Genomic DNA, 12,056 nt, shown 5'->3' with positions numbered 1-12,056 from the left:
ACATCAAGTGGAGTAACAAAATAATTTGTGACTAAAAGCTTATTTTTAAGAATATTTTTTATGAAGAAAAAAAAACAACATTAGTAATCATTACATATGGTGGTTCCAAATCTGGTCTTCATGGTAGGAAAGACAGTCAAAGGAGTATAATAGGTAGAGCAATTCATATATGGATATGGAGATGTTTTTTGAATTGACTTACTTAATGGCATGCTACTTGATCGAGGTACCTCCTTTCAAATAGAATTATTGCCTAGGACTAAATTGGAAAGTTGGCTAATTTATTACCTAATATCAAATGAACTTAAACATTTGCAAAGGATATTAGAAGAATTTTTAGAAAAGGATCTTATTTGAGAAAGTACATCACCATTGGGAACACATGTATTCTTTGCATCCAAAAAGGATGGTGGACTTCAGCTTTATATTGATTATTGAGGCCTCAATAAGTAGACTGTTAAGAATACATATCCACTTTCATGTTTAGATGATCTTTTTGACCAACTTTGAGGTGCAACCGTTTTAGCAAATTGGATCTTTGAAGTGGCTATTGGCAAGTACCTATTGCTAAGGAGGATAAAAAAAAAAGATGGTATTTTTTATGTGCTATGGACATTTTGAATGGCTTATTTTATCTTTTGGAATCACCAATACTCCAATCTCTTTTAAAATTCACATGAACAGATTGATTTGGGACCTTTTGAATAAGTATGTAGTTATCTTCATTAATGATATCCTAGCCTATAGTAAAATCCTTAAAGAGCATGAAAAATACTTATGGAAAGTGTTGCATCAGCTATGAAATAGTCTCTCTTATTACAAGCAATCAAAATATGAACTTTGAAAGTCAAAGATCATCTTTTAGGGCATTTAGTGTCCTTCAAGGATTTATACATAGAGTAGGATAAGGTGAGAGTAATGGTAGATTGGCCAATCCACAAAGATGTTATTGAAGTTTGTTCATTTTTAGGCCTTGTCAAATATTATTGCAATTTTGTTTGGCAATTTGCATATATTGTTGTCTCAATGACAAGTCTATTTTAGAAGTATGATCCATTTGAATGGAAATGGAGCAGCAAAATGCCTTTGATAAGTTGAAGGAGGCATTCATTACTGCTTTAATATTGCAACCGTATAACTCCAACCTCTTTGCATATTTAATATTGATATTTCTAACTTTATTATTAGATGGGTCCTTCAAGAAGTTTTTGGTAGGAGCCTTCAATTCATGGCATATGAATCATACAAGCTCAAAAGGACACATCGCAATTATACTATATGTAATCGAGAGCAATTAACAATTGTACATGCTATAAATGTATGGCAATACTTTATGTTAGGACAGCTATTATTTGGACTGACCATCAATCCTTCATACACAATTTACATCTAGAAAATATGAAATCATCACATCATTGTTGAGAAGAATAATTACAACTTTTTGATATTTAGCTTGAATAGAAGCAAGGGCGATAACATAGTGTGTTGGATAGCTTATCGCAAAGATCAAACTTGAACACCAAACCAAGAGATAAGGCAAAAATCACTATAATTAGTAGTGTCATTTCAAACCTAATCAAAGAGGGAAAATTGAAGGAAGCTATGCATTTAGATGTTTATTTTAAGATGATTAGCAATTGAATGAAAGTAGGCAATGTACAGTATCAAGATTACAATCTTAATGTTGGCTTGCTTTATTTCAAAAAGTAGATTTATGTACCTAATAATGCTATATTTTAGATGTACATACTTCAAAACGGATACGATATTCCGATATTTGGGTATCTAGGGCATGAAAAGATTTTAGAAGAAATCTCAAAGACATGATTTTTACTAGGTTTGAATTGTGATATTTGATCTTTTGTACACTCTTGCAAATCATGTCAATATAACAAACTATACAATGTGACATTTCTTAAGCTATCAAAGCTAATTCTACTATCTATACCACATTGAAAGTAAGTGACTATAGGCCTCATTACGTATTTGCCACAAATGCCTCATAATTACACTATGGATGCTGTCTTCATGGATTGATTCTTAAAGCAACTTCTTTTTGTTGCAATGCAATGTAATATTAATACTTCAATACTTATACAAGTCTTCTTTAACACTATCTTTTGTCACTATGGATTATCTTATGTTATTATTTTAGATTGAGATCTATACTTTATAGGGAATTTTTGGCATGCATTATTCAAACTATAAGATACACAACTTGTCATATCCATGGCCTTCCATATTCAAACAAATGGACAAATAGTATGTATAAATCAGACCTAAGAGGATATGCTATACACATTTGTGATGGTTTACTATAATAATTATGATGAATATTTGATGCCCTTGGAGTTTGCTTAGAATGATAGTATTTAAGCAAGTATTGATCATTCACTATTCTTTCTTAACACTGATCAACATCCAATTATGCCAACAACTTTCCATCATTTCATGAACATCAATAATCCAACAATGGAAGAGTTTATACAATGGCTTACAATTGCCTTGTAGGAAATACAATATTATTTTTTTACTGCACAAAATCAATAAAAGCAATATGTAGATAATCACTAGCAATATAAGACTTTTAAAAAGAGTGACCATGTATTATTTTCTAACGCCAACTTTCTACTTTCTACATCAACCAAAGTCCATAAGTTGGTACATTAGTGGCTTGGACTTTTTTGCATTTCTGTTATGATTTTTGATATTGTATATTGCCTTGAGTTTGTGCCACATATTTGGGTCCATTTGATCTTCCATGTTTTGAAGTTGAAGGAGTTTCATACCAAACCAAGGCACTTCTCAAATTGACACTAACCTCTACTACCACTAGTTGTGATTGATGACCAACAAGAATATGAAGTAGATAGCATTTTGGAGCATTTCTACTTTTGTCATAGCAATGGACATCCATAACTTCAATACAAGGTCCTCTGAAAAGGCTATCCTATCTATGATGCAACGTACAAACTTATATAAAATCTCACATATTGTCAAGAAATAATTTGGAGATACCATCTACAATAAAATTATGATTTTTTATATTAATAGAGAGAGATTATCTATAATGGGACATAGATAAGATAATTATATTATTAATGCATAGAGATAGATAATTGAGAATTTTTTTGAGAAGATTACAAAAGTTTTTAGAATTGAGGCTAAGTTGGTGGTTTATGTGGAGCCTATCATAGAATATCCTAGAAGAATTAATGGCAATTATTTAGGTAGAGTCCATCTCTAGAATCTTCTAAAAAGATAGTTATTATGGTAGAACCTACTTTTAGAATCTTTTAAAAGGGTGGTTATTTTGATGGAATCCACTATTAAGGAAATTTTAGAATGTTCTAGGATGATTGGACAAAGTATAAATATGATTGACTGAGGCCATTTGGAATATTCAATTAGATATGGCTTTGGTTTTTTTTATTAAAGTAAATAAATAAAAATAAAAGTAGAATAAGTTATTTTGAAAAAGATATTGCTTTAGGTAAGTTATTAATGGTCAAAGAATTGACTCTTGGTGGTTAAAATAGGCATCTTATAGATATAAGATGAAATCAAGGATAAAAAATCAAAGTCAAGAAAATAAAATATGAACTAAGAAATATCCAAAGACTAGGTAAGAGTAATTAGTGTTTGGCCTAGGATATCTTCATGATTAATAAGATGCCAAAGGATCCTAGGACCATGTGTGTAAAAGTCAAAGAGTGGAAGTTGTCTTCTTAGGCAACAACAACTACCTATAAGTATTGAATGTTAGAAGTGAGAGATATCTTACTCCATATTTTTTTTGTGTGCAACCTTGCTAATGCTAAGTATTGTGATTTCATAGTGCTTCTTCTTCAATACTTTTTTTTAGTAAAGTTTGGATTAGATTTTTTGTTTTATTTTGCTCTATATTCTTTTGCTCTATTTTATCTTTCATGTTGTATTCTATTTAGTTCTATTTAGTTTAGTTTTGATTTATATTTTCCTACTTTGTGATGGAATTTATGTTGCTATAGACTAGAAGGATTTTAGATCTTTAAGAGAATTTAGTCCCATTCTACTATTTTTGATATGTATTATCTTAATAAATATTAAAAATACATATATTAAGAAAAATTTTGCTTCTTAAAAAATCTAAAAAGATATTAGTAAGTGTTAATTATTAATTGTGAATTTTTAAGAAAATTCAAAAAAATTATGATCTTATTTTCAATGACTTTATTTTAATAAGTATTAATTTGAATGAAAGTAAAATTATGAAATTTTGTAACTTAGATAAAATTGAATTAAATCCATCATGTATAGATCATATTTTGGATTGTATTTATATTATTGTATATAACTTACATTATCTTCATGTATTATTTATTCTACATTATATACTTTAGATTCTATATTATGTAGATTTTATTAGCCACAAGCTTCATTATTGTTTTTGGGATTTAATGTTAAAGCTTTTTTGCCTTAACTTCTTTGTATTCTAATATTTTATAATTTAAAAATTTAACAATATTATGATGTTGTAAAAAATTTATAGTTTGATGATTTAGAAAGATTAGAAGTTTAAATTTATAATAAAAAATGGTTTTAAATTTACTTTAAGACAAAGAAAAGATTTTCTACTATCATTAGTAATTAATATCTAATAGGCAGATGTTATCAATAGGGCTTTGATTGCACAAGCTAATTCTATTTATCATGCCTCAGGTTTTTGAGATGAGTATTTATAAATTACTAAAGATAAGAGATATATTAGATATTTATGTTGAATGTCTAGTTGTTTCAAAGTACATTAAGAAAGCTTAATGTCCTCAAATATAACAAACTACCTTCACCTACTTTAAGTTCATAGAAGATTGTAATGCTTTATTTGATAATCTTATAGTTACTTTTGCAAAGAGATTTAATGACAAGATATCCAAATAGGAAGGTAAAAAAGAGCTTTATTTTTCACATGGATGGATAGATAGATTTAAGAAGAAATTTTATATTAAAGAATGTATAGATCATAAAAATGATGCATCTGATGATATTTCTCTAAAAACCTTGTAGAAGATGGAAGAAATCAAATTTCTTGTATGTTCTTTCTCACATATTTAATATAAATAAGACATGTTTCTTTTATAGGATTAGACCAAATTGCATACTTATAATAAAGATACTATTTAGAAAGAAGATAGAGAAAGAATATTATACTGTTATATTTATTGCAAATATTGATAGTGTCATAGATATATTATATAAGAGACCAAACAAGAACTTGAATGAAAGAGTTTCAACAAGAAAGCTAATAAGAATTTGATTAAATAAAATGAGTATAAGATTAACATCCAAAGATATCAGCTAAAGCTCTAAAAGATGTGTTGTTGAGATTGATGATCATGTCAACCTCCACTCTAATATATATTAGGTATTAAGAATCTTCTTAAAAAGTTTTTATGTTGCTTAAAGATGAAGCAACCTTAGAAAGCTTCTTAAGAAGTTTCTATGGTGCTTGAAGATGAAGAAATCCAAAAAAGCTTCTCAGATAACTTCTTTAATCCTCCTATTATTTTTATATTCTACTAAAATATTTTTAAAATATTCTTAAAATCATCTTATTATATGTCTATAACATCACATCCCTTTTTAATTTTGAATTCTATAAAGAAAATTAATTTTATATCTACTTTCTTTATTATATATAGTATCTTAGGAGTACTTTTTATAGAAAAGTCATTTTAAAATAGGCTTAGATTTTTGAGGATAGCGTTGATGAAACTCCTATATCTTTTGCAATACATTAATTATATTTTTTTATTTCTATTTATGCTTATTCATATTGTAGCGATGCCAATGAATATAATATTTCAACTTAATTCTTTTTTGTTGAGAAGCAAGTATCTTTTCTACCTCATATTTTATATATTAATTTATTTCAATGCAAGGCAATGATAATTGTATTTTCCTTGAAATAATTAATTCTAAATAAAAATCTAAGACAAAAACATAGAAGACTCAATTTATCTTTATAAATGTATGTAATTCCAACTAATAAGCCATTAGATTGATTTACTTTTGAATATCAAGTGGCTCTAATCTTTGGTAGTCCAAATTATTGTAAGGCCTATTAATCTTGACATTTTATTAAAAAAGCCATACTTTATTTTTAATTTAAAAAGCATGTGATTCTTTTTTAAATTTGTCTAAAGATATTTTATAAGAATCTTGAGTTGCTTATAACTAGAGCTTCAAAGTTGTCTAGAATTGTGACAATTATTTTGCAAGATCTTTAGCTGCTGAATTTGCATCTTTTGATGTATTTAAGCTTTAGATGGTAACCATAAATAGCGTAAAATAGTATTTATGAGTTAAAACATGAAGAATACTATTGCAAGCAAACTCTGCTAAAGATAAATACAAGGTCCAACCATCTTGTTGATAGTTGATAGTATATTGTAAATACTACTCCAAAACTTAATTGACTTGTTTTATTTGACCATTTGTTTGAAGATAGAAGGTAAAAAAAAAGTTTGATATCTACTTGCAATATCTCAAAAAAAATATTTTTTAAATTTTGATATAAATTGAGATCTTTAATTAAAAATGATATTAGATAGGCCATAATATTGATATGCATTATCAAAAAAGAGCCTTGCTATTTTTTTGCAATTTTTTTGCAATTTTTTTTTTCTAGGACAAAATGTGCCATCTTTATAAGTTTATCTACAACAACGTAAATAGTATCAAATGTAATTAATGGCATGTGATCAATGATAAAATCCATTGATATTAAAGACCATGATTACTTTACAATTGGTAGTGGCTATAGAAGTCCATAAGAATGATGCTAAGAATTCTTAGATCTTAAACAAATATTAAACAAGAAGACAAAGTCTTTTATAGTCTTCTACATTTGAGGCCATTAGAAATCTTGAGAGATAAGCTCCAATATTTTGTTAAATCCAAAATATCCTATAAATAGAAAGTTATGGTAGTATTGAAGAGCATGAAGTCATATTGGTTTTTCTAGAATATATAAATAATCTTCAATATACAAAAGATCTTCCACAAACTTGAACTTATCATTATCAAGGCATTGTTTGATATTACAAATTAAGAAGTCTTTAGCTGATACTATATGAATTTGTTTAAGAAAATTTAAATTAATAGATGTAACCATAGAAGTAGCACAAAGACAAAATTATTTTGGCTTTAAAAAAGTAGTATATTGCTGATGAAATATTGCTTCTTCAATTTTTAGAGCAAGATATGATATCCTTGATAAAGCATTTCAAAGTCATTACTTCTTTCTTAGTTGATATGTAATTACAAAATCAAAATGAAATAATAATACATTCTAATGAACATAGTGGTAAATCAAAACCCAAACTAATATGAAATACTCCAAATTTTTGTGATCTATACATACAGTCACAAGATGTGTAGCGCCTTTCAACAAGTGATATTATTCTTGAAAAGAGTCTACAATTACAAAAAAACTCTTTATTATGAATCTCATAATTGATCTCTAAATGCCTCTACAAATACTTTTAAAAAAACTTCAAAATTACTCAAGATTAGAGATCTCTTTTCAAATTAAAAGAGAAAATTAAGAAAAGACTTGTTCTTTGAGCAAGGTTCTAACTAAATTAACTTATAATTCTTTTGTTGAATAGTGCTCAAGTTGCAGAAAAGTTATCAATTGAATTTATTTTACAAATCCTTAGAACTTTGAGCATATGTCATCAAACTTTTTTGGAAGACTAATCCAAGGCTCTTTACATTGTTAAATAAGCGATTTTTTTTGTTGATGCCTAGATGCAATATGGAATATAAAAGCTTAAAAAGGTAATTGTATTACATGCTCACCTGCTTCAAGTCTTACATCACCATGAAATCTTGCATAAAATTCTTCAATTTCAGCAATTCTATAAGCGAAACCATTTAGTGTATTCATAATAATATCTAACATGGACTTGAGAGATTCAACTAGACCAACATCTTCATCTCCAACTATATAGTAAGAAAATAAAAGGAATTTCTAAACAATTTTAATTTAGTGGAGAGTACTTTGCAACCTCTAAAGTACTTAGATACCTTCAAAAAGAGAGATAATCCACTCTCTATCAAGAAGGATCAAGCTCTAATATTGATAAGAGGGCAGTCTTGACAAATTGTCATGGATATATAATATAAAAGACTAAACAAAAAGTTGAATGGAAGAATTTCAATAAAAAAGCTAATAAGAATTTAATTAAATCAGATAAGTATAAGATCAAAAGCTCTAAAAGACTTAGGATCCTTTCAGTGTCAATTCCAATATATACTAGATATTAGAAAGTTTCTTGAGAAGTCCTCATATTGCTTAAAGATGAAGCAACCTTAAAAAGCTTCTTGAAAAGTTTTTATGTTGCTTAAAGATGAAGCAATCTTAGGAAGCTTCTTGAGAAGTTTTCATATTCCTTAAAGATAAAGTAACTTTAAGATGCTTCTTGAGAAATTTCCATATTACTTAAAGATGAAGCAACCTTAGAAAGATTCTTCAACAACTTCCTTAATCCTTTTAAATATTTTAAAAATGTATTAAAATATTCTAAAAATCTTATAAAATCTAATAGAGAATTATAAAAATATTCTTAAAATCTTTTTGTTGAATGTCTATAATAGATATTACCATAAAACTTCCTCCTCTAATCATCAATAAATATATAAAGCTTCAAGCATTTTTACATAAGTATATTCACAATCCAAATAACCTTAGGATTAAGTAGTTTGTATATAAGAAAGCTTGGATGACTATAAGTATGTTTGAAGAATTTATATTTGATTTTGAAAAGAAGATGGTTTTTAAATATAAAGATATCACTATTGATAGATAATTTTTCAAGTTACCAAATATCTAATATAGGTGGGTAATTGATAGTGACTAAACTTGAATTCTTTCCTCTAAATACTACAAGTGGATTCCAACTCATAGATGCAAAAATTATTCAATCATTTGAAGCTCAATACTACAAGTATTTGATTCAATATTAGATAGATTTTTTTATAGAAAAGAAGAGCAAAGATATTGATGTGTATCAATATGTAACAATGCTAGAGAATGCTAGGTACATTGGAATTGTTGAAAATAAATAGATGTTTTTTTGGTTCTTTTTTACAATCTTAATATAAACGAGGTAATATGAAAGATAGAAAAGCTTAAGAAGCAATATAGAAGAAAGATTTGAAAAAAGTTATTATCTTACTGAAACAATTAGCATTGGTATCTCTAAATAGTGAAACTGGATCCATCATAAACACACATATGTTAAATAATTATGAAATGAAATTTCATCCCAACAATCATTATATTACTACTAAGGAAAAAATTATAAATATACTTGATAAAAGAGATGATATTATTGACAATGAATCCTTTAACAAAGTTAATAATGTACAAATTAGTGATGTGGTCATCAGCAAAGTAGAGTTCAAGGATATTGAAAGTGCATTAGTCACCTTGAAACATTTTTTGGAATAAATATCTATTAATGCTATATCTTTTATCTAATGCATTTAAACACTTCAAAAAGATAAAAATCTTGGTATGCACAAAAATCTCATCAAATTACTTTAGAGTTGTTCTTCTATTGTGCTTAGATTTATGATAATATTCATATCTTATGTATTTTCATCTTTTATTTATATAAGTATTATTGATTTTAATTCCAAAAAACACAAGTGCTATTTATATAAGTGTTACAAATTGTCTATGCTACCCTCAATAAGTGTTAGAGTATCAAAACTACATAAGTACTATAAGTTTACTTGCTCCAAAATATTAACACGTATTGAGGATTATATATATATATATACCTACATATATATATATATATATATATCTATAAATATAATATTAAGTCATACACTTCTAATATAGTAACAATCAAAAAAATTACAATCAAACAACATGATGCACATTTTTTAACATAGCACTTAGAAATTGTAAACTAGGAAAATAATTTGCATTACGAACACACTAGCATCAATCCAATCTTTAGTAAGAACATAAAACCTGAGAACTAGAATGCCAAAACACATAGAATCCATAAATGGAAACCAAAACTTTAGTAATTCAATAGTATGAAATAGGAACACAGGGTCACAACATGTCAATCAAGATCATGAAACTTCATATTCGATGGAGTACCACAAATCAAGAAACATTGTGCAAACGCTTATGTCCGTGAACGTTGACCTCGTTGATTCCTACACCGACTATGAACTCCAGGGCTGCAGCACCGACACTCCACAGAACCGCCATCCCACTAAGGCTCTTCGGCTTGGCCGAGATCTGTGCCGCGGAGTGACCTGCAGTAGAAATGGGTGGGATCGCTGGGGAATTTGCATGGTCACCACCCCGACGAGCCAATCCGCTAGTGCTGGAAGCCCCTGTCTGTGGGGTGCTCGCTTGGGGCAAAGGCAGACTCCCTGCAGGTGCCGCTGAATTGAGAGAATCATCGGCGACCACCGTGACTTTCATACGCATGCCGCCCTCAGTGCAGTGGCCCAGGACTCCGCAGATGTAGTAATGGGTGCCTTGTTTGGGAAGCGTGACGATGTCGTTACCTGATTGGTATTCCGTGATGGGGTTCATGCTATTGCAAGCAGCATAGTCAGCCTCTGTCACTTCTTGCACGTTGTGCGCAGTCGGCATATACTTGAACACTGTTCGCAGACGATGGAAGGAGGAGGAGGAGTAGGAAGATGGAAGCTTAGTCCGGGCCATGGTTCATAATGCCGAGACTCATGAGCAGTTTCTGAAGTTTGCTTACATTTTAATTGTGGAAGTTGGTAGGAATATATCGGATTGTATGGCATTCGAGTGTTGCAAGGGATTCGGAATACCGTACCAATCTTGTCACCAGGGACGATTCTGAGTTTGTTGGACCACTCGGAGTAGAAGGACGTCGTGGGTGCGTAGTCCCAGCCAGTGGTGCCGCCCACTGTGTACTCCTTAGCGGAAGCGGTGTCGGTAACTGATGCTACGAGCATGAGCACAGCCACCGCCGCTGCCGCACTGTTCATGTTTGCGTTGCTGCGTTTTACCGTTTTGGCCATTCTCTTTTGCGTCCCCATAGGCCAGCAACATCCCAGCACGTGACTTTAGCAAGTCCTGGCTTCGAAGTAAACATCTCACATCGCTTTCAAGCCAATGTGACTACGTTTTTACATGAGCTTGGTTGAGTTTGTGATTTGACGCGATGTAACTTGACAGTTCCGACCTTAAAATTAAAATAAAACTATTACATTCCATGAAATTCGCCCGTTGAGGAGGTAATTAAGATCTCTAGTCTGGAGGATATGCATGCACATGCCAGGCAACAAGTTGGTGAAGGAACCAACCTCTCGATTCAGACATCACCCCAACTAGGTTCTTCCTCAACGCAACCAACACACTTACAACGCACTTAAGTCCTTTTCTATGTAATCCCAAATTCCCTTACCAACAACGTGATGTGTGAAGTTCCCGCCTCGCCATCAACGAAACCATCCAACACCACAACCCCGCAAATAACTTACCCGCAAATAATCACACAAAAGCGTCATACGTACGGCGTTGTATCATTCACAAAACAATGTGGGTGGTCACGATCTCCACAGCCTGGAGTCAACCCACACGGTTCGGAAACCTCAACCGAGCGGTTCCAAGCTCACAACCACCACGCTGTCCAACGTCAATATGCCTCGAAAAGTCCTTGCACTGCAGCTGATCAGGAACAACAGCAACCAGCGCCAGGGTTGACGACAACAGTCACAACATCTCCTCTCAAGACACAAGGAAAGAACCAGAAAACCATACAGTTCTTGGAGCGTGAGTAAGACGTTCTTGGGAGTTGAGGCAGCAATTGAGGTTGAATTTTTGTCCCCAAACTGACATTCGATCCCCACCGAGAGTTGTGAAGATTGGATGATAAGATCCATGTTGTCGTCGAAGTAGCAACGACGCTGACTCCGCAACATGAGTGAGATTTTTCTTACATCTTGTGGGTCTAATCTGCTCACAAAACCTCGTTCTAAGCTGTTGTCCGAAATTG

General features: G+C 30.6%; 1 protein-coding gene across 2 annotated transcripts; it reads right to left on the bottom strand.

The window, feature by feature from the left end:
• Positions 1-10,058: 10,058 nt before the first annotated feature.
• Positions 10,059-11,986, bottom strand: LOC112288467 (early nodulin-like protein 14). 2 transcript variants are annotated; one of them, XM_073537162.2, is made up of 3 exons: positions 11,575-11,986; positions 10,872-11,082; positions 10,059-10,686 (listed from the first exon to the last, which is right to left on the bottom strand). In XM_073537162.2, exons 2-3 carry the CDS (start codon positions 11,077-11,079, stop codon positions 10,175-10,177), a joined length of 720 nt encoding a protein of 239 aa, XP_073393263.1. In that variant the 5' UTR covers positions 11,080-11,082; positions 11,575-11,986; the 3' UTR covers positions 10,059-10,174. The 2 variants fall into 2 exon arrangements, with proteins under 2 accessions (XP_073393263.1, XP_024388430.1); XM_024532662.3 differs by having other exon boundaries at positions 11,542-11,982.
• Positions 11,987-12,056: the final 70 nt, after the last annotated feature.

Source organism: Physcomitrium patens, chromosome 11 (assembly GCF_059467195.1).
Source record: "Physcomitrium patens ecotype Gransden chromosome 11, ASM5946719v1, whole genome shotgun sequence".
Lineage (NCBI taxonomy): Eukaryota > Viridiplantae > Streptophyta > Bryopsida > Funariales > Funariaceae > Physcomitrium > Physcomitrium patens.
The sequence above is the reverse complement of the archived record's forward strand: the minus strand, read 5'-3'. Positions and strand labels throughout refer to the sequence as shown.